This window comes from Pelophylax lessonae (genome assembly GCF_965119305.1).
Source record: "Pelophylax lessonae genome assembly, chromosome: 1".
Lineage (NCBI taxonomy): Eukaryota > Metazoa > Chordata > Amphibia > Anura > Ranidae > Pelophylax > Pelophylax lessonae.
In genome coordinates, this window is record NC_138768.1 from 864,109,520 (window position 1) to 864,133,437 (window position 23,918).

At 42.1% G+C, this 23,918-nt stretch overlaps 1 protein-coding gene across 1 annotated transcript in view; it reads left to right on the forward strand.

The window, feature by feature from the left end:
• Positions 1–23,918, forward strand: part of LOC309544949 (uncharacterized protein) — a gene marked incomplete at both ends in the record, with an annotated part of 99,601 nt that overhangs the window by 74,457 nt on the left and 1,226 nt on the right. The window contains 3 exons of the mRNA XM_082243953.1: positions 5,852–6,094; positions 7,768–8,007; positions 23,501–23,743. Of these exons, the coding sequence (XP_082100079.1) occupies positions 5,852–6,094; positions 7,768–8,007; positions 23,501–23,743 (726 nt within the window). The remainder of the gene's footprint in view (positions 1–5,851; positions 6,095–7,767; positions 8,008–23,500; positions 23,744–23,918) is intronic.

Here is a 23,918-nt window from a genome sequence, read left to right on the forward strand (position 1 = left end):
AGTTTGCCACAAGCCACCTGGGAGACACACCAAACATGTGGAAGAAGGTGCTCTGGTCAGATGAAACCAAAATCAAACTTTATGGCAACAATGCAAAACGTTATGTTTGGCGTAAAAGCAACACAGCTCATCACCCTGAACACACCATCCCCACTGTCAAACATGGTGGTGGCAGCATCATGGTTTGGGCCTGCTTTTCTTCAGCAGGGACAGGGAAGATGGTTAAAATTAATGGGAAGATGGATGGAGCCAAATACAGGACCATTCTGGAAGAAAACCTGATGGAGTCTGCAAAAGACCTGAGACTGGGACGGAGATTTGTCTTCCAACAAGACAATGATCCAACACATAAAGCAAAATCTACAATGGAATGGTTCACAAATAAACATATCCAGGTGTTAGAATGGCCAAGTCAAAGTCCAGACCTGTATCCAATCGAAAATCTGTGGAAAGAACTGAAAACTGCTGTTCACAAACGCTCTCCATCCAACCTCACTGAGCTCGAGCTGTTTTGCAAGAAGGAATGGGCAAAAATGTCAGTCTCTCGATGTGCAAAACTGATACTGAGACATACCCCAAGCGACTTACAGCTGTAATCGCAGCAAAAGGTGGCGCTACAAAGTATTAACTTGAGGGGGATGAATAATTTTGCACACCCAATTTTTCAGTTTTTTATTTGTTAAAAAAGTTTGAAATAGCAAATAATGATTGTGTCCCACTTGTTGTTGATTCTTCACAAAAAATTACAGTTTTATATCTTTATGTTTGAAGCTCGAAATGTGGCAAAAGGTTGAAAAGTTCAAGGGGGCCGAATACTTTCGCAAGGCACTGTATATATATATATATATATATATATATATATATATACACAATAAATACTGTAAAATTTTAGTATTTCATGTATATACAACAACAATGCTATCATACCACTGTGACATATGGTGAGGGGCAGGGCTGGCCCTACAATGGGAGTCCATTGGACCCAGGCAGAACTTGGAGAGGGGCAGCAAATTGACTCCCAAGATTATTTTTCCAGCAGTCTTGTGTGTCATCAGTTTGCGGCGCGTTTCCCCATCTCATACTGCTGTCCGTAGTGAAAACTGATGAGTATGAGGAGGTGGAGCGTCTCCTCCGGGGAATGTCCCTTATGTGATCATGGTGTGAGCAATGACGTCAGACATCAGCGCACTTCATCTCATGCAGTGCAGGCTGGATCTTCTAGGGTGGGGGGTGAAGCAGACACAGGAGTGACCGGAGGACTGAGGACAGACAGTGGGTGTTTGGTGGACCGGTCGGGTGGTGAGTTATAGAAGAAGATAACAGTATATATAATAATTTTCTACATTTTATATTTATATAAAATAATGGATGTGGAGGCCTTTTGTTGAGTGTTATTTTTTTTTATTTTTTAAAGGGGGGGGGGGGGCAGCATTTTATTCTTGGACCCAGGCAGCACAATGTCTTGGGCCAGCCCTGGTGATAGGAGTAGTTAGCTCTACTGGTTTGGTGCTGCTTTGGCTAACACTTCTTTTATACACTATACTCACTTCATTTATTGGCACATGCTTTCATGCAACCCTATTTACTACCTGCTTCTCTATCAGGGATATCTGTATGGTGGTTCTATTTAATATTTTCCACTGAATATGGATCTGTCTCTCAATGCATCAAAGTCAATACCAGTGGTGGCAGCTGGTGCTCAGTAATTCGGGGGGGGGGGGGGGGCGGCAGCAAACCAATTTGGGGTAATTCAGGGGGATAATCCCTCCTGTACTGCCAGCCGGCCTTCCTTTTTTTCTCCTCCTGTCCGAGCCGGGGAGTGCTGGATGGCTGGTGTCTCCTCCCTCTTCATGGCCAGTGGCCAGTAAGATCGCTTCTCCTTTTGTATACTAAAAGCTGTCAGCTGCCGATATTTCGGGAAAGTGCATGTACCGGGGTGATGCCTGCAGCTAAAGGCATCACCCTGGTACCAGTGTCCATAGCCGATGGTCGGCTGTCTTGTAATGACAACCAATGCGGCTGAGAAGCCGCTCGGCTGTCATTCCAAGGAGCGGCAGGGAACGTAGCCCCCCCCTCCCGCCGCCTTCCGCGGCTCACCCGGGTCTCCTATCCCACCGGGAGACCCAGGCATCCTACCTTCACTGCCGCCGTCTGACCGGTCTCCATCTGCACCGCCGCCGTCTGAGTCTCCATTTCTTTGAATTTCAGCACCGCTGAGTACCCGGAAGTGATGTCATATCATGACATCACTTCCAGGTACTGGCGGCGCCGAATTCAAAATCTTACAGCATTCAAAACAGCCAAATTTGGCGTTTTGAATGCTTTAAGTGCAGAGGAGGGGTTTGGGGTCTTTTAGACCCCTAGATCTCTCCACCACAGTACCTGTAGACATTACATTTTTTTTTTTTTTTTTTTTCATGTCCGAATATTTCGGCAGATCTCGGCCAATATCGGTATCTGTGGTAAAAAAAAACTATATCGGTCGATCACTAGTTGTAACCAGATACCATTTTACTATATATTGCACCTTGTTGCACAATAAAATTCATAAAATGTGGTACTCCCATCTGTATCATTTATTCATCTTCAATATAGCTTTCCTTTTTTCCTGTGGTCTTTACAGGACATTTTTTGCCCTATATTTTCTAGCTAAGGAGATGATCACCAAATTGGTGTAAACAGTAGGAGATATACAAGTACCTTGTTTAATAGGCCTTTATATACATTTTTTCTCTATATACATACAAAGAGGCACATTCTCGTGACAGATTTGTACATAATTATTTTAGCTCAGCTAAGGTAAACCGTCTGAACAGTAATGCAAGCAAAAAAAAAAAACAAACACACAATAGTTGTATAGAAAACACATACACAAAAAAGACATAGTAATGGAAAAATCCATTCATTGTGCATACTGTGCATGGTGTCAGCAGGTGACGGTGTAAGCGGTTGAGGGTGTATATAAGCCTGTGCTGTTACTGCCAGTCATTAGTACAGCATTGGAGTACACATCCTGCAACATGGGAAAGGTAAGAACCTACTAACAGGAATCTCTGCTCTCAGCTGCATAAGGGGCTTAGAGAATTAGGGGGTGGAAACTGTAAGGGGTGTGTGTCAGCAGGAGGCAGAGAAACAGCAATACACTGATCTTCTCTGTGAATGGCTGTGCAGGGGAAAACATCAGCATAAATCTGATCATTGAAGGACAGGCAAGCTGAGCTCCCAGCACAGCCAGGAAACTGACCACACTTGGATGGATTTGCTGTCAAGCCTAGTGTGGTCAAGTGGAAACAAGAAAGCAAAAGGACTGCCAGGATCACCAGGTATTTCACACAATGGAAGAACACAAAGAGAACAGGATACTTTCTCACACAAGTACATCGTACAGCAGGCACATATCAGGAACATGAAATGTTGGGGTAACCTAGATATTAGTGTGGGTATGTGTCCAACATTGACCAGTTATTATGGCATTATTGAATACTGGAGATATCTTGTGACAAAAACAGGAGGTACTGGATGGAGACAGCTCAAGATTGAAGGTTACTATTGCAGACCTGCTTTCTTTTTTTTTTTCTTTATTATTATTATTATTATTGTTATTTATCTTAACCGGTTGCCGACCGCCGCACGACTATATACTGCGGCGGTCAGCCCCGGCCAGGCAGAGTGACGTATCGGTACGTCACTCGCCTGTCACTGACTTGCGAGCCTATCGCGGGCGGGTGCGCACCCGCCGAGGCGCGCGCCCGCCGCGGCTCGTTCACAGGCAAGTCAGTGCGTGTGACCGGTGGACTCGATGTCCGCCAGTCACACTGCGATCGCTCCTGTGAAGGGAGAAAGACAGAGCAGCTTGTGTAAACAAGCTGCCTGTCAGTTCTCCCTGTGTAAAAGTAAAGATCTGACCGTTCTACTATGTAGAACGGTTGATCTTTGCTTTTACACCAATAGGAATGTCCCTACACAGTAGAAAGCACGCCCCTAGGACACACTTAACCCCGCCCTGTCCAATAAAGTTAACCCCTTCCCTGCCAGTGTCATTTTTGCAGTAACAGTGCATATGTATAGCACTGATTACTGCAGTAATGTCACTGGTAACCCCAAAAGTGTCAAAAATGTCAGTCAAGGGTCCGATCTGTCCGCCGCAATGTCGCAGTACCGGAAAAAAAAGCACAGATCGCCGCCATTACGCGTTAAAAAAAAAACACCAAAAATGACAAAAATCTTTCTCTTTGTTATTAAACGCGATAACTTTTGTGCAAACCAATCAAAATACGCTTTTTGCGATTTTTTTTACCAAACATAGGTAGCATAAAACAAATTGGCCGAAAAATGTTAAAAAATTTTGATTTTTACTTTTTTTTTTGGGGAATTTCATATAAAAAAATGTGAAAAATATTGTTATTTTTGCAAAATTTACGCTCTTTTTTTGTTTATAGCGCGTGATCAAAAAATCGCACAGGTGATCAAATACCACCAAAAGAAAGCTCTGTTTGTGGGAAAAAAAGGACGTCAAATTCGTTTAGGTACAGCGTCACACGACCGCGCAATTGTCCGTTAAAGTCACGCAGTAAAAAATCGCAAAAAAACCCCTGGTCCTTTAGCAGCCAAATCCTCCGGGGCTTAAGTGGTTAAAGTGATTGTAAAAACTTGTGTTTTTTTTTATCTTTTTAATAACGAATATGTTATATTCACCCCCTCTGTGCAGTGATTTTGCACAGAGCAGCCCAGATCCTCCTCTTCTCGGCTCCCTCTTCATTGTTCCAGGCCCCTCCCTCCTGTTAAGTGTCCCCACAGCAAGCAGCTGGCTAGGGGGGCACCTGAGCCGAGCTACAGCTCAGTGTGTCCATTCAGACATGGAGCTGCAACCTGCTGTCTCATACAATGAGGAGGGGAGTCCCAGGCAGCTTAGACACTCCTGCAACATCGCTGGATAAAGAGGGGCTCAAATAAGATTTAGGGGGGATGAAGGGAGCTGCTGCACACAGAAGGTTTTTTTTTTTTATCTTAATGCATAGAATGCCTTTATAATCCTTTTAAGTTGAGTAATTAAAAAAATTGCCCAAAGTTTTATATATAAACCCACAAACAGAGACGTAACATACACTATACTGTCAAAAGTATTGGGACACCTGCCTTTACACGCATGTGAACTTTAATGGCATCCCAGTCTTAGTCCGTAGGGTTCAATATTGAGTTGACCCACCCTTTGCAGCTTTAACAGCTTATATTGAAGATAGGACCGCTAACATGTTTCGGGAGTCAAGCTCCCTTCCTCAGAGCTGCTCTGAGGAAGGGAACCTGGCTCCCGAAATGCGTTAGCGGTCCTATCTTCAAGGACATGTTCCAGTTCATGTGTGACGGAAATTTGTAATACAATTTTAAATATCTTCATGTCTGTGAGTATGCATTTGGCATTTTATTTAAAAAAAATTTAAACAGTGACGACGGGTAATGCACTAGGTGTTTGCGCCTCCTTTTTCTTTTCTTTTATATAATTTAACTCTAGCTAACTCTGGGTCTGGTGACTTAGCTGTCTTTTTTGGCTCGGCTAGGATAACATAACTCCTGTGCATGTGCACATCTCTTTTACCCTTAATACATACCCAATAATATTTTTTTCTTAAAATTGATTTTACTTTACTCAACCTCCCACCTGGTTTTCTTGTTTGCATGAGACCCATTTTTTGTCAGTTTAGGGCTGATATTCTGATATTCTTTTTAAGAAACAGTTGCGGGTATGTATTTTAAAGAAGGAATACAAAAAATAATGTTAAATATTGGAAAACATGGTAACACATTCTATAAGTCGCTCATGATTTCCACTGTGAATTTACCATTTTCTTTGCAGATCATCTTCTACGAAGACAAGAACTTCCAGGGTCGCTCTTACGAGTGTAGCTCTGAATGTCCCGATCTGTCCTCATTCTTCAGACGCTGCAACTCCATCCGTGTGGAAAGTGGGAACTGGATCCTGTATGAGCTCCCCAACTACAGAGGACACCAGTACTTCCTCCATAGAGGAGAGTATCCTGACTTCCAGCAATGGATGGGCTACAATGACTCCATTAAATCTGTGCATCTGAGCCCCCAGGTAACACAATACCTGTGTACTCTTTATTAAATCATTTTGTTTTTTCAAATGTTTTTTGTTACAGAGAATGCTATCAATTTTGTTTAAAAAAAATACTCATAAAAAAATTGGTAGCCATCATTTATTTCAAATAAAAAATTAGTTCTGGCTGCTACACTCACTCTATCCCCAGTGCTGTACCCTGCAGAATTGTTTGCAAATCTAACACCATTCCTCTTCTGGGTTGAATGACACCCAAGGTTATTCAATCCACTTCTTGTAAACTCAGGCTGCTAAGGGCCCACCCCATTCCTGGACCCGAAGGGGAATGCTGTAGACAGCAGCTTAGCTCTCTAAGCTGCCTTCTACCTGAGAACAGGTAGCAGTAAGGGGTGGTGGGGGTCCAAGCTTTATATTTTATTATCCTTATTTTGATGTATAGTTCAACAGTTGTTAAGAAAGTCCCCTCTTTGGACAATTATCACCAGATCAAGTGTCCCCATTGAAAGATTTGTTCCTGCTCTGGTGACCACTCGAAGTTTTGTATTTTCCCTCACTTTTAATCTTGGTAACAGTGGCCATCGTGATCATCAATCATAAAGTAAATCTTTGGGAGGGTATGGGCCTTTATCTGGTGTGTCCTTGAGCTGATAGATGTCCCCTTCACCTAAAGTCTATCTCTAACAAGCAGGGGTCTCTCCTGTGAGATAAACTTTTTGGATCCTATCTCTATAGTGCATTCTTGTTTTGTTCCAATAGAAACACTTGGAGGGTGGTGCCATCACAATATTGGTGTCAATTGACTCCAATTAAATGTTACTTTAGAACACATGGATAATGTACTTTGGAGAATGCATGAGGTATGTTCAAGTCACAGCAGAATTTTGACTGCTATGGTGGGACCAGAAATGGAAGGAGATGTTTGTGTTGCGTCCAAGGACATAGGAAGACAATTAATTCCTTCCTACATAGTTACATAGTTGGTCAGGTTGAAAAAAGACACAAGTCCATCTGGTTCAACCCACAAAAAAAAAAAAAAAACAGTATTGCAAACCTAACCATACAATCCCATATACACAATCCTATACCCACAATTGATCCAGAGGAAGGCGAAAAAACCCCAGCAAAGCATGATCCAATTTGCTATAGCAGGGGAAAAAAAAACCTTCCTGATCCCCCCAGAGGCAATTGGATATTCCCTGGATCAACTTTACCTAAAAAAATGTTAGTACTCACTTATAAAGTACACCGAGGAAAGAATCCAGGCCTTTTTAAAGCAATCTAGTGAGCTAGCTAAAACCACCTCTGGAGGGAGTCTATTTCACATTTTCACAGCTATTACGGTGAAGAAACCTTTCCGTATTTGGAGACTAAAACCGTTTTCCTCTAGACGTAAAGAGTGCCCCCTTGTCCTCTGTATTGACCTTAAAGTGAACAACTCAACACCAAGTTCACTATGTGGACCCCTTATGTATTTATACATCATATCCCCCCCCTTAATCTTCTCTTCTCAAGAGAATAAATTCAGTTCCTCTAATCTTTTCTCATAGCTGAGCTCCTCCATGCCTCCATCATAATCCAAAACAGTCCAAAATTCTGCTAAAAATGATTAGCTTAGTGTTACATGTATACTCACTTGTCATTTGTTGGTAATACTCCTTTTTGTTTTATTATGGTGTAACTTATTTTAACAGCACCAAGGTTCCTTCAGAATCAGGATCTACGAGAAAGAAGACTTCAGAGGCCAGATGATGGAGTTTACTGAGGATTGTTCTCAGGTCTTCGAGATATTTCGCTACCATGACATCCACTCTGTCCATGTCCAAGATGGCTACTGGGTGTTCTATGAGGAGCCCAACTACAAGGGACGTCAGTATTACCTGAGACCTGGAGAATACAGGAAATACACTGAATGGGGAGCCACAAGCCCTAAAATTGGGTCCTTCAGACGTCTCCACTACTCCTACTAAATTGATAGAATCATAGCATATTTTTTTCCCAATAAATATTTAATAAAATTCTTAAAAAGAAATTGCAGTTAATGTTTTTTATATAGTTAGTCGTACTTAAAGTGGATCTTAATCCAATCTTTAAATCTCATATACTGTTTAACATGTTAAAATAAATGCAACCACTATAAGTTTAACACTTTTTTCGGGGGCTCTTTGAAGGAAGGTTTGGCTTCTTGCTTGTCCATTCAGCAATGACAGTTTTTGGAATGGTACTTCTGCATTCTTACTGTCTCAGAATTACCAGGGTGGAGAATACAAGCAGTCTTGTTGACACATATTTCTCAGGCATGGTCCACCATTGTCGCTATCAGGAAGCCAGTTCACAGCAATGATGTGCAGTCTATTGTGACAGTTGATGGTGCGGACACCCACACAGACCTCATGTGGTCAAATTTTTTTGGGACAAGCCTTAACCATGTATGTAATTTTGATATAAAGGGAGGGATTGATTAATCAAGCCAATCCAAAGTTGTTGCTTAGGTGGTTCATATTCTTTCCAATGCAAAATCAGAGCTTTTTATTGGCAAAGAAAAACAGTTCTAGTTTTTGAGTAGCTCCTATTTCTTCCCCAGAAAAATCTCCTAGAAAACACCTTACTGGATTACATATATTTGGAAAGGACAACCTTTCAGAGAGCAACTCAGTCACCTCAGACCAAAAGAGACAAATATGTTTAAACTATGTCTCAATGTTCACAGTTACATATGGTATATGAAGGTGTGAAAACTCTTCCCATCATATACAACCTGTATTGTGTATAGTAGATCCTGTGTAAGTATCTCAGCTGGATCAACTTATCCTTGGTAGGGATAACAGAAGTCAGTTGGGTACTAAGAATACTGTGACATATTTCATCATCTATGGCAGCCATGCTCAACCTGTATAGTTCCGGGGGCCACCACCCCTTGGCATAGGCAGTAGCATAACACCAATGATCTTATCAGTTCTCTGTAAGGGGGGGGGGCTTCTGACCACCAGTGGCAGGGGGCATTCTTTCTATTGGCCACCAATGTACAGTAAATAGCATTTTTCTCACCAATGACCCCCCCCCCCCCCAACAAATTAGTTTAGAGATTTGGTCTAGAGATTCCTCCAACTGGAAATGATGTCAATGATACCTGTGTAGGTATATCAGCTGGATCAACCTATCCTTGGCAAAGATAACAGAAGTCAGTTGGGTAGTAAGAATACTGTGTCATGTTTCATCATCTATGGCAGCCATTTTCAACCTGTATAGTTCCAGGGCCACCACCATTTTGGCAGAGCCAGTTGCATAACACCAGTGATCTTATAGGCTGTCTGTAAAGATAAACTTCTGACCACCACTGTAAGGGGGCGTTCTTTCTACCAATGTACAGTAAATGGCATTTTTCTCACTGATGACCCCTCCCCCCAACAAACTGGTTTAGCAGAGATTCCGTAAGAACTGGAAATTTCAATAGAACCAGTGTAGGTATTTTAGCTGGATCAACCTATCCTTGGCAAAGATAACAGAAGTCAGTTGGGTACTAAGAGTACTGTGTCATGTTTCATTATCTATAGCAGCTATTCTCAACCTGTAAAGTTCCAGGACTACCACCACTTGGCAGAGCCAGTTGCAAAATACCAGTGATCATATCGGCTGTCTGTAATGATAAACTTCTGACCACCACTGTAAGGGGGCATTCTTCGTATGGACCTCCGATGTACGGTAAGTGGCATTTTCTCACTAATGCCCAACCCCCCCTCATTGAATTGGTGCAGCAGGGGTTCCTCAAGAACTGAAAATAATGTCAAGGGTTCCTTGGTAGCAAAAAAGTTGAGAAAGGCTGATCTATGGACTGAATATCCCTTTGCCATTGCTGTTGTTTTTTTTTCCTTTCCTATACATTGCAACAAAAAATATGGCAGTGTAGTATTGAGATAATAATGTATTGTGTCATTCCTTACCAAAATACCTTTTTTTTATGAGAAGCCTGCAGGTTCATTTTTCTTACCAAAAGTTGTACAGCAGTAGCACACCCGAAGATAGATAGGCAAAAAATGTGGATTAGGGATATTAAGTTCCTTTTAAAATTCTTGAATGGTTTTAAGAGCTGGTGGGCTTATTTATTATTAGTAGATGCCAACATCTGGTAACTTAAATAATTCTGGAAGGGATGTGTTGTTCCCAGTGCTGTATTTTGGCCTAGGCCAACAAGGCCCAGGCCTAGGGCAGCACTTTGCAGGGGGGCAGCAAAAAAGCCACCCCCCACCACCTGAGACTCTATTGGCCACTGGTTGCTAGAATCACCTCTCTCACCCCCCCCCTCTCTCTCACCCCCCTTTCTCACTCTCTCACCCCTCCTCTCTCTCTCCCTCCCTCTCACCTCCCTCTCTCTTTCTCACCCCCTCTCTCTCTATCATCCCCCTCTCTCTCTCTCGTTCTCATCTCCCTCTCTCATTTCCTCTCTCACCCCCCCTCACTCTCTCTCTCTCTCTCATCCCCACTCTCTCTCGCTCTATCTCTCTCACCCCCCCCTCTCTCATCCCCCCTCTCTCTCTCTCTCATCCCCCCTATCTCACTCATCCCCCCTCTCTCTCTCTCACCCCCCCACTCTCTCTCTCATCCCCCTCTCTCTCTCTTCGATTCCCCTTCTCTCTCTCTCTCATCCCCCCTCTTTCTTTCCCTCCCTCACCCAACCCCTCTCTCTCTCTCCCTCCCTCACCCAACCCCTCTCTCTCTCTTTCATCCCCCCTCTCTCTCCCTCTCTCACCCACCCCCCTCTCTCTCTCCCTCACCCACCCTCTCTCTCCCACCCCCTCTCACCCCCCCTTCGTGAGATCTCAGGGGTTCATGCTGGGACTTGTAGTCCTTCAATTTTGGAGGAAGACACATCCATTAAAAAAGGAGTCGGGAAAATTGACATGGGGAGCACAAAACCAAAATACACCACTGGTTGTTCCATAAAGAACTATAAGGAGACTTAGATAATGAGGAATCAGCAAGTTTGTCCCTACAGATGTAAAAGATCTTCAAAGACATCTTTAGTATAGATGAGTTTGAACTCAGATAAGGGCCTTTTCTATAAAGAAAATGTAATCAATGCTTTAGTGCTGCTTCAGTAGTCACTGAACACATCTGTCACATACCTGGTGGAGATCGAGCTGGAGAAGGGTTCTTCTCTTGCATCTCTTGTCCAACTACTCTGGTAGGGATGACAGAAGGTGTGAAGACACAGAGTGGCACGAAGCTGGTGTAGCTGGAAGTACCAGCTGGTGTTTGCAGGATGCTAAATTTTATTACATATCATAAATGGAAAAGCAAACCAGCCAAATTAAAAACATTCCAGAATATGAGAATGCCCCACCGCTCCCCCAGCGACTCTGTAGTATTAGCCAAATATAATCAGCATAGAGAGATTCCTTTTTATCCAGATTTTGAAATTGAAAACCAACAGATATTTGGATCTCTTCTAAGTTATTCAGCCAATGACTTAATTGCAATGGCAAAAAAACAGAGATGACAAAGGGCACTCCTAACTCGTGCTCATATACATATATAATAAAAGGTTTAATAATGTTTTTATTAACCCTGAGTCAGGCGCTTGGTTGACGATAAAGCAGTTTTATCCACTTTAAAAAGGTGGTACCAAAAACAATATTCTCAAGGATCAGAAGTAAGTAGGGCCATTCACTCTGGTATCTACACCATTGGATGAGACCTGCTGAATTATTGGCAGTGGATCTGCCTGGAATAACTCCGATAAGGTGTCAAATAATAAATTAGCAATAACCTTATTTAAACCAAGACCCAAAATGTTTGCAAGAATTTTCACATCCACGCAAATTAGTGATATAGGCCTGCAAGACTCATAGTGACTGGGTTTTTTACTTGGTTTCGGAATCAGGACAAATGGGGCTTCCCTGAATGGGGGAGGCAGAGTTCCAAATATAAAAGCTTAGTTTTATATATATATATATATATATATATATATATATATATATATATATATACACAGTGCATTGCAAAAGTATTCGCCCCCCTTGAACTTTTTCGACCTTTTGCCACATTTCAGGCTTCAAACGTAAAGATATAAAACTGTAATTTTTTTTGAAGAATCAACAACAAGTGAGACACAATCATGAAGTGGAACGAAATTTATTGGATATTTCAAACTTTTTTACAAATAAAAAACTGAAAAATTGGACGTGCAAAATTATTCAGCCCCCTTAAGTTAATACTTTGTAGCGCCACCTTTTGCTGCGATTACAGCTGTAAGTTGCTTGGGGTATGTCTCTATCAGTTTTGCACATCGAGAGACAGATTTTTGCCCATTCCTCCTTGCAAAACAGCTCGAGCTCAGTGAGGTTGGATAGAGAGCGTTTGTGAACAGCAGTTTTCAGTTCTTTCCACAGATTCTCGATTGGATTCAGGTCTGGACTTTGACTTGGCCATTCTAACACCTGGATATGTTTATTTGTAAACCATTCCATTGTAGATTTTGCTTTATGTTTTGGATCATTGTCTTGTTGGAAGACAAATCTCCGTCCCAGTCAGGTCTTTTGCAGACTCCATCAGGTTTTCTTCCAGAATGGTCCTGTATTTGGCCCAATCCATCTTCCCATCAATTTTAACCATCTTCCCTGTCCCTGCTGAAGAAAAGCAGGCCCAAACCATGATGCTGCCACCACCATGTTTGACAGTGGGGATGGTGTGTTCAGGGTGATGAGCTGTGTTGCTTTTACGCCAAACATAACGTTTTGCATTGTTGCCAAAAAGTTTGATTTTGGTTTCATCTGGCCAGAGCACCTTCTTCCACATGTTTGGTGTCTCCCAGGTGGCTTGTGGCAAACTTTAAACAACACTTTTTATGGATATCTTTAAGAAATGGCTTTCTTCTTACCACTCTTCCATAAAGGGCAGATTTGTGCAGTATACGACTGATTGTTGTCCTATGGACAGAGTCTCCCACCTCAGCTGTAGATCTCTGCAGTTCATCCAGAGTGATCATGGGCCTCTTGGCTGCATCTCTGATCAGTCTTCTCCTTGTATGAGCTGAAAGTTTAGAGGGACGGCCAGGTCTTCGTAGATTTGCAGTGGTCTGATACTCCTTCCATTTCAATATTATCACTTGCACAGTGCTCCTTGGGATGTTTAAAGCTTGGGAAATCTTTTTGTATCCAAATCCGGCTTTAAACTTCTCCACAACAGTATCTCGGACCTGCCTGGTGTGTTCCTTTTTCTTCATGATGCTCTCTGCACTTTCAACGGACCTCTGAGACTATCACAGTGCAGGTGCATTTATACAGAGACTTGATTACACACAGGTGGATTCTATTTATCATCATTAGTCATTTAGGTCAACATTGGATCATTCAAAGATCCTCACTGAACTTCTGGAGAGAGTTTGCTGCACTGAAAGTAAAGGGGCTGAATAATTTTGCACGCCAAATTTTTCAGTTTTTAATTTGTTAAAAAAGTTTGAAATATCCAATAAATTTTGTTCCACTTCATGATTGTGTCCCACTTGTTGTTGATTCTTCAAAAACAATTACAGTTTTATATCTTTTGTTTGAAGCCTGAAATGTGGCAAAACGTCGAAAAGTTCAAGGGGGCCGAATACTTTCGCAATGCACTGTATATACAGTATATACAGTATATATATATATATATATATATATATATATATATATATATATATATATATATATATGATACTGCTCACTCCATAATGTGCTAATAACCCACAAAGGGTCCTTAGCCTGTAATGGGCTGCTGCTGAATTGACAAAAGACTGTTAATTCCATCCAGGGTGAGCAGCAGGTGCTGTATATAGTGAACCACATTTGTGCAGGAGGAAGGAAGAAGATGATCCCCTTGTAAAAAGGGGGGAAGGTGTCCCCTTTCTGTTCTATGTTCTGGACATTTTTAAGTTGGGCATCCCATAATTCCCTACCCCATCCAAGTTATCCCATAATATAACATCAAAAAACAAGCCAAGGACTGTTTACCGCGTTTGAGTGAATGACGGAAAATAGGAAATGCTGTGTGATTTGCTGTGCAGCATTGGTGACCTGGATATCAGCGACTTCTACGGGGGAAGTGCTACAAAAGCAAAAGCAGTTATGGTGCCTGCATAGTTAAAAAAGTATTAGAAAGTGTCTATAACATACAATATTCAAAACTACCTTAAACCACTTGACGACCGGCCACCGCAGTTTTACTGCGGCAGGCTGGCTAGGCTGCGCAAACCGACATATTACTACGTTGGTCACGCGGGTGGTGCTGGGGAGCGATGCACGGGGCTGACGGCTCTGATTGCCGCAGGCCACCTGCGATCGCTCCTCGCTGAGAGAGAAAAGAACCGTCAGCTGTTGTAAACACAGCTGACCATTCTTCTCTCTGAAATGATTACAGAGCGCCTGTGATCCTTCTATATAGGATCACAGGTCTCTATGGTCATTTCACAAGCCACGCCCCCCACAGTTAGTAAACACTCCCCTAGGCTTACAGTCAACCCTTTGATCACCCATTAGGTTAACCCCTTCCCTGTCAGTGTCGTTATTACAGTAACAGTGCATATTTTTAGCACTGATTACTATAGTAATGTCACTGGTACCCCCAAAAGTGTTAAAAATGTCAGTTAGGGGTCCGATCTGTCCGCCGCAATGACGCAGTCCCGCTTAAAATCGCAGATTGCCGCCATTACTAGTAAAAAAATAAAATAAATAAAAATATCGTAAATCTTTCCCGTAGTTAGTAGACGTGATAACTTTTGCGCAAACCAATCAAAATACGCTTATTGGGATTTTTTTTACCAAAAATATGTAGCAGAATGCAAATTGGCCTAAAAGGATTTTAAAAATATGATTTTTATTTATTTTTATTTTTTTAGGAATGTTATATAGCAGAATGTGAAAAATATTGTTTTTTTTTTTTTTTTTCAGAATTGTCGCACTTTTTATGTTTTTAGCACAAAAAATAGAAATCGCACAGGTGATCAAATACCACTAAAAGAAAGCTCTATTAGTGGAAAAAAAGGACATCAATTTTATTTGGGTACAGCGTCGCACGACCGCGCAATTTTCCGTTAAAGTAACACAGTGCCGAATTGCAAAATATGGCCTGGTCATTAAGGGGGCAAAACCTTCCAGTCCAGAAGTGGTTAAAAACAGCTTACAAAGTCATCCACAACTCTTTCCTGACCAAACTTGTCTCAAAATATTAACCAATCTGTCCTCTTCACTCTTGCCAAGACCTCCTGCTGTCTAGCCCCCCATCACCTCTTCTCATGCTCACCTCCAAGACTCCTCCAGAACCTCCTCCATCCTCTGGCATTCTCTATCCCAATCTGTCTGGTTATCTCCTGCTTTATTTGCCTTTAGGTGGTCCCTGAAAACTCATCTCTTTAGGGAAGCCTACCCTGCCTCCACTAAACAAATAGAATTCTAATTATTAGACACCTTATCACAGCACAAAACCTTTTGTTTTTTTTTGCTCTTTCCTTTTAGTTTGTAAACTGTCAAGAGCAGGGTGCCCCTAACCCTCTTATCTTTATATTATATTTTAACTGTGGGGTCTCCCTTTATTTTGTAAGCTGATGATGAATATTAATATTGTTATATTAACCACTTCTGGACTACCTTCTGTAGCTCTACTGCTACAGTGTGGCCCAGCGGCATCTCTGGGCCACACTGTAGCAGTAGAGCTACAGAAGGTAGTCCAGAAGTGCTTATTATAACAATATTAATAATCATCACACCACACAACCACACATGTATGCCGCACACAAACCACACATGCATGTTGCCCTGGCTGTGCTGTCATTCGCTATAGCACAAGATGATCGGCAGGTTCCAGCCAATGATTTATGGCAAGAACCCTCTGATCAGCTCAGCAAATGACAGAAGAGAGTCCTGCGTTGGTAGATGCAAAGCAGGGAGTAAAAACCATCTCTTTGCTTAGCAAAAGCAGCACATGGAAACACACACTAAACATTGTTAGGCACACAGTTAACCCCTTCCCAGCCAGTGTCATTAGTACAGTGACATTGCATATAATTAGCACTGATCACTGTATTAGTGTCACTGGTGATATTAGTGGCAGTTGGTCAGTTCCCCCTAAACGTCAGTTAGTGTCACTGCCGCATTGGCTGCCGCACTATCAAAGTCCCACTAGAAGTTGCTGATCATCACCATTAGTAGTATAAATAATATATAAAATATCCAGTATATATACCATAGTTTGTAGGCGCTATAACATTCACACAAACCAACCAATATACATAGGTATATAGATGGTATGATTAAATAAAGACAATAGTCCATCCAGTTCAACCTGTGTAGGTGTATGTGTGTCAGTGTTAATAATCATTTCCTATATCCCTGTCTGTTGTATTCTTTAAGATGCACATCCAAAAGTCTTTTAAAATTATATATACTCCCCACTGACACCACCAATTGTGGAAGAGAGTTCCACATCCTCATTGCCCTGACAGTGAAAAAACCCCTATGCAGCTTAAGGTTAAACCGCTTTCCTCCAAACTCATTTTTGTGGCCCCATGTCCTCTTACACTCTCTGGGACTGAATAGTTATTTTGTTGCCCTTCTTTGGACTCTCTCCTGCTCCAGCACATCCCTTCAGGGGATTGGGATTATGATTTTTTTAAAGAAAGACATTGTGACAGGAGTCACTTTGGGTGGGGGGGGGGGGCTCGTGGGACTTTTGGAACACAGACTACTTTAGAAAGGTCCAGAAACTCCTTGTCCAGCTTCCCCGGCCCCTCTTATGTGTAAGTCACCCTGTGTCTATTACGGACATAGGGTGACCAAGAACCCCAGTCGGGTCTGCTATAATCAGACTCCCTGTAAAACCACAACAGACTCAGCATTTTGTGTTACACCGGTTATCCTGGGTTCTATATGTGTGGTTTGTGTGTAAAGAATGAAGGGCCTCTTTCACTTGGGACAGTAATATTTCTGAACAATATCCCTCAAGAAATATATAAAGATAAACAATTTGACTTTTCAGGTTGCTTGAATATTGTAGGAGTTTCTCATGGACCCTTGCTAGATAGTGAGGTGGGATGGGGTTTGCTATTGTTAAGTACATGTATTCCATTGTTCTATTGTTTCTGTCCGCCTTAAGATCAACCCATTATGGGATGTATATGTGTATGGGGATTGGCTGCTAAGGGGGAGGGAGGGGGGATTGTCTCATCTTGTATATCTCTTTGTGCCTGTGTTTGAATAAGCAGTTCTTATCCAAGAAGGTTCCTTAACTTGTACAAGCTAAGTTGTTGGCTAGCTTTGTATGGGGGTGGCTAGGATTTGATATCTATGTTCATGACTGTATACTGGCGGAAGACCACAAGTACAGTGTGGGTTTGAGGTTCCGGTACAGACATGTAGCAGAATAAATGTTGGCCTACATTTTTTGAAGAAGAGCTATTTTTTTAATGTTTTATTCATTTTTTATATCAGAAAATAAAACATATTGTTTTTTTTTTTTAAATGTTTTTTTTATTTTATTTATATAATTTTAATTGAATTTTAATCTCCGCACTAGGATTCCTGCAGGTATAAACTACAGGTATGATGTGGAACTTTTTTCTGAAATGATACCCTCATTTAGTCTAGTGTATTGTTAAAACTTTGAATCATGGATTATTTATCCTGTGATATTAACTGCCCTTTATTTATTTTTTTGGCTCTTTTATATGCATTGGGGCCATATATTTCCACACAGGTTATTGCCTATATGTATTTATATTTCCATTTATTTTTCATTTGTTGTTTGATTTCTTTGAACTTTTTTTTATTTCTTGTGTCAATATTGTGTTCATGTCCATAAGCTTTCTCAGTGTTATGCCTGGTTACCAATTAAGAAATTTGTATTTTTAATTACCACAATTGTATGATTGCTTGTTGGGTAGGTGGAGCTTTTTGCACTATATATACTCTATATCTACCTTCATTATTGTGCTGTGATCAAAGCGGTTTGCCGAAACATGTTAGCCTTCCTGTATACTCTTTTCATGTAACTAATACATTTTCTATATGGATTTGGAAATACCGCCTCACTTACTGGATTTGTTTAATAAAAAAAAAAAATCAGTCGTGATCAAATACCAGCAAAAAAAAGCTACTTGTGGGAAGCAAATGAGATAAATGTTGTTTGGGTACAGTGTTGCATGATCGCTGTAACAGAACCGCAACCCACACTTGTGGACTTCCATCAGTATACGGCTTCCTCCCAGTCGTGAACATGGATATCAGATTTTCCCAGCTGCCCCATACAAAGCTAGCCAACAACTTAGCTTGTACTGGAATCTCAGTTTATTGAACAGTTACACAGTTATTATATACAGCATGGACCTCCCCCTCCAGATCAGATTACCACACACAGGTCAGGGGTTGCCTGATTACATTATCCTATGCAGATGAAATTGTATATAGAAATAGAATTAACCTGAACTAATTATCTAGCCATCTGGACAAAAACTATGTGAGTTCATTAACATTTAACAATGGAACAGACAATCCACATCACCCCTCAATAAACAGACAATAGGAAAAGACTGCCAATGACAGTCTGTCCGTCTCCTACATTGAAGTACATGGAATACACATCTAAGCATTGCTTTGATTATTTATGAGTCACAGACTTCATGGCAATAGGCTATAGGTCTCACAGCGTGAAGTGGGATTAAATCTTCATATTTCTTGAGATATATTGTTGATAAATATTACTCTCCCATTTGAAGTTATCCAAACCATTTTCTCAGTGTCCATTAAGTATCTGTCTTTCACTCTCAGTGACAGTGTGTACCGTCACAACCGCATAATTGCCAGTTAAATTAGCGCATTGCTAAATAGCAAAAAAATGTCCTGGCCATTAAGGGGATAAAATCTTCTGGAGCTGAAGTGTTTAATATATTATTATTATTGGTATTAATATTATCATCGATATTATTACATTGACAGTTTGCTGAAGACTAGCAGGCTAAGGACATGGATTACTGGAACCGTGTCCTGTGGTCTGATGAGACCAAGATAAACTTATTTGGTTCAGACGGTGTCAAGCGTGTGTGGCGGCAACCAGGTGAGGAGTACAAAGACAAGGGTGTCTTGTCTACAGTCAAGCATGGTGGTGGGAGTGTCATGGTCTGGGGCTGCATGAGTGCTGCCGGCACTGGGGAGCTACAGTTCATTGAAGGAACCATGAATCATGTACTGTGACATACTGAAGCAGAGCATGATCCCCTCCCTTCGGAGAACTGGCCACAGGGCAGTATTCCAACATGATAAGGACCCCAAACACACCTCCAAGATGACCACTGCCTCGCTAAAGAATCTGAGGGTAAAGGTGATGGACTGGCCAAGCATGTCTCCAGACATAAACCCTATAGAGCATCTGCGGGGCATCCTCAAACAGAAGGTGGAGGAGAGCAAGGTCTCTAACATCCACCAGCTCTGTGATGTCGTCACGGAGGAGTGGAAGAGGACTCCAGTGGCAACCTGTGAAGCTCTGGTGAACTCCATGCCCAAGAGGGTGGAAAATAATGATGGCCACACAAAATATTGACACTTTGTGTCCAATTTGGACATTTTCACTTAGGGGTGTACTCACTTTTGTTGCCAGCGGTTTAAACATTAAAGACCGTGTGTCAAGTTATTTTGAGGGGACAGAAAATTTACACTGTTAGAGCCGGTTCACACTACTCCGACTTGGGACACGACTTGTGTGCCCTCAAGTCGCCCCAAGTCGCTTGTCATCACAAATTCAATGTAAATGAATGAGAGCCGTCTTAATATGCACTACTGAAGTCGCTCCGACTTCAGAAAAGGTTCATGTATTACTTCAAGGCGACCTGTATCCGACTTGTGCACATAGACTTCAATGGGAGTCGCCTCAAAGTCGGATCCTTATCTATTTTCAAGCGACTTGTTATCAGACTTTCCAGGAAGAAGAAAAAGATTAACCAGGCATTCCCCACAGACAAAGTCGCCTATCATTTAAGTCTCTTCAAAGTAGTGCACAAGTCTCTTCCAAGTCTCTTCCAAGTCTCTAAACAAGTCTCTTCAAAGTCACGCTAAAAAGTCCCTCCTTCATGGGGCGACTTTATGGTCACGGTAGTGTGAACCGGCTCTTATACAAGCTGTACACTCACTACTTTACATTGTAGAAAAGTGTCATTTCTTCAGTCACATGAAAAGATAGAATAAAATATTTACAAAAATGTGAGGGGTGTACTCACTTTTGTTATATAATGCATAATAATGATCAAATCTACTGTATTTCAAAATCCAATCAGAGGAATCAGCAAATTGTTCATTTTTGATTTGCATGAATACATGTACACCACTTTGTGGTGAGAATTAAATAATTTCCAAATCACTGTTTCTTTGAATCCTGAATTTCATCCTCTGCAAATTAGAGGAAGCTCCATACAATATCCATGAGCATCAGAAAATGTGTAAATGACAGATTGTCCTGGATTGATCATTATAAGTCTTGACATCTGCAGTAGGCGTGGGTTCAGTAGTATAGCACACATACAGTCACATACAAAGAGGCCCAGTCTAATGACAGATTAGTACATAAATATTTTAGCTCAGGTTAGGTGAACAATTTTAACACCAATGCAAGCAAAATCGAACACACAATAGTTGTAAAGAATACACATACACAAAAAAGACATAGTAATGGGAAAATCCATTCATTGTGCATACTGTGCATGGTGTCAGCAGGTGAGGGTGTAAGCAGTTGGCGGTGTATATAAGCCTGTTCTCTTACTGCCAGTCACTGGTACAGCATTGGAATACACATCCAGCAACATGGGAAAGGTAAGCACCTACAGATACTACTATAGGAATTATAGTAATATATTCTAAGATATGAGCCTGGGTATATGTTAATCATTGAGCAGTTATTGGGTATCATTGAACGCAGAAGACTGAAGACATCTTGTGAGAAATAGGTACTGCATGGGGACAGCTCCAGGCCAAAGGTTATTATTGCAGCCACATCTGCTTTCTTTCTTTTTTTTTTTATTTACTGCAATTTGGATATTTAAAATAACATAACGCAATGTTGGGCAATCATGTCTCTCTCTCTCCAAAGATACAATAGAGAAATAAGTGTAGCCACAAAAGAACAAAAAGGATGTCATTTGCAGGATAACCAGCTTGAAACTAAAAGGAAAAAGGCCAGAATAAAGAAAACTGTTGTAGATACTACATCTAGGGACCGCTAATCCACACATATTAAATCCTTATTAAAAGTTTAGATATATCTTAAAGCGGAGTTCCACCCAAAAGTGGAACCTCCATTCATTTGATTCCTCCCCACCTCTGGTGCCACATTTGGCACCTTTCAGGGGGGAGGGGGGAATGAGTAACCGTTTTTGACAGGTACCCATCCCCACTCCAGGAGACGGCGCCGTTGCGCCGTCCCTCGGAAGTTTGGCCCCTTCCTCCTTCCCCCCGCCGCTGAGCCAATCCAAATGAGCAGCATGCGCATTAGGAACCTGCCCATAAAGCTGCAAGGCTTCACTGCCGGGTTCCCTCACAGGCAATGGCGGCGGCAGAACCCGACAGCCGATGGAAACATCGGCTGCGGTGCTGACATCGCTGGACTCCAGGACAGGTAAGTGTCCTAATAGTAAAAGTCACCAGCTACAGTATGTGTAGCTGCTGACTTTTAATTTTTGGAGGGGGAGGGGGTGAGGCTGGAACACCGCTTTAAGTCCAGCTAACACTTCTGGGTCTGGAATTTTCAGCAGACTTTTTTGCTTGGCTGGGATAAAAAAAATCCCATGCGAGCGCACATCTCTTGGATGCTGGGTGAATTTAATTTTTTTACTCCTTCTGCAATCAAGGAGCAATGGTTATGTGTTCTAACCTGATCAGGGTCTCACAGGCTGGGAGATTGATTGCTTCCCCCTGTCTCTGTAAGAAGTTTTCAGAGCTTAGGGCAGGAGATTTAAATCAACCAGCCTGAAATTCTTATTAGGGTCCAGCCAATAAAAATTGTCCACCTGAGCAGTTAGTGCAGTGGGCTGGGATGGAGATAAATAGTCTGAGACACTGGAGAGCTGGGTTCCTTCTACCCAGGAGGGTTCCAGAGGTGCAGGGGTCAAGCAGTCCAAAGCTGCTACCCATGGACAATACAGCTGCTTTAGCGGGCCTCAAGTCACAGGATTAAATGGACTTTGCTTAGAACTAACTGCAGAACCACACCATTAGAGATTTGGTCCTGATAGGCGCCATCTCACTCCCTTGGTTGTGTCTGGAGGAATACCTGTTGTTTGCCACATTGGGTGTTCGGTTAATAAACCAGAATTTTGATGATACTTGGAGTGCAGCCATTTCTTCTATATTGATTGTCTGTGGAGGCGAGCCGAGGCGTGCACCTGCACATCATCAGGCATCCTGATTTACCTGGAGCAGTGAGTTTTGCTTTTCTTTGTATGTGTCTGGAGGAAGCTGTAAGTCAGCAACTGTCCTGGGGATTTGTGAGTAGTGACCCTGAGACTTTTCATTTGGGAAACTGTACTGGCTACAGATTACTGGGTTTGTGCCAGGAAACCAGTCGTTCAAAGAATTTCCCCATGGCCTTTAGCTGTAAGGCCTTAGACCAGGCATGTCCAACCTGCGGCCTGGGGGCAGCATGCAGCCCGGAACCACAGGCAATGCGGCCCACTGCCCCCTGTCACTTTTTTTTTTTGCTAGGGAGGAAGGAATTTGAGTCAGGGGCACAGCCACAGAGGCTGCTTCGGAGGGGATCATCCACTAGTTGTGTTTAAATTAGTGCTGGGGGGGCTGGGGGGGGGGCATGGCAGCGTTTTATTACTTATATACATTAACTATAGTATATATTTTATATGCGGCCCGAGAAAATTTCTCTACACTCAATGTGGCCCAGAGAAGCCAAAAGGTTGGACACCCATGCCTTAGAATATCTGCATTCAACGAATACTAAGGAGAAGAATAAATGCCAAGGAGATCTGCCTCCTGGTCCCCAACCTTGAGGCCTTAGCCGGTTTAGGAATTACCTCATGGCCTCTGGCTGCGAGGACTTAGACTGTTCAGTGTTCACTAATGTATAACAAGGAATATTGCTTCATGGTCTTCGGCTGTGGGAGTCCCAGACTGTTCAAGGAGAAGAATGTCCTCCAACTGCTATGTGTTGCACATTTTGGAATAACCCTTGTCCCCAATCCCTAACCTGTCCCAAGTTCTACTAGCAATAAATTACAAAAAGACAACCCCTGGACTGTTTATTGAAGCCTGTGTGAATAGAATGCTTTGCGTGATTGGTGGTATCTGTTCGAATTGGGGGAAAACTCTTAAAATCAGTTGTATCTGTGAGGGTAGCAAGCAAAATTAGTAAAACATTCTGTAAGTTACACAATTTTCACATTATTATTTTCCTATTGCTGTTTTGCAGATCATCTTCTACGAGGACAAGAACTTCCAGGGTCGCTCTCACGAGTGTCACTCTGAATGTCCTGACTTGTCCTCATATTTCAGACGCTGCAACTCCATCCGTGTGGAAAGTGGGAACTGGATCCTGTATGAGCTCCCCAACTACAGAGGACACCAGTACTTCCTCCATAGAGGAGACTATCCTGACTTCCAGCAATGGATGGGCTACAATGACTCCATTAAGTCTTGTCGTCTGAGCCCCCAGGTAACACAACACCTGTGTACACGTTATTAAATCATGTTGTTTCTTCATTTTTCTTTTTTTTTTTTTTTTTGGAAACATGTAATAGAGACCATATAGTCTCTCTAGCTCCCTTGTCGCCTCCTCCCATGCTCGCCTCCGGGGCTTTGCCGGAGCCTCTCCGGTCCTGTGGAGCTCC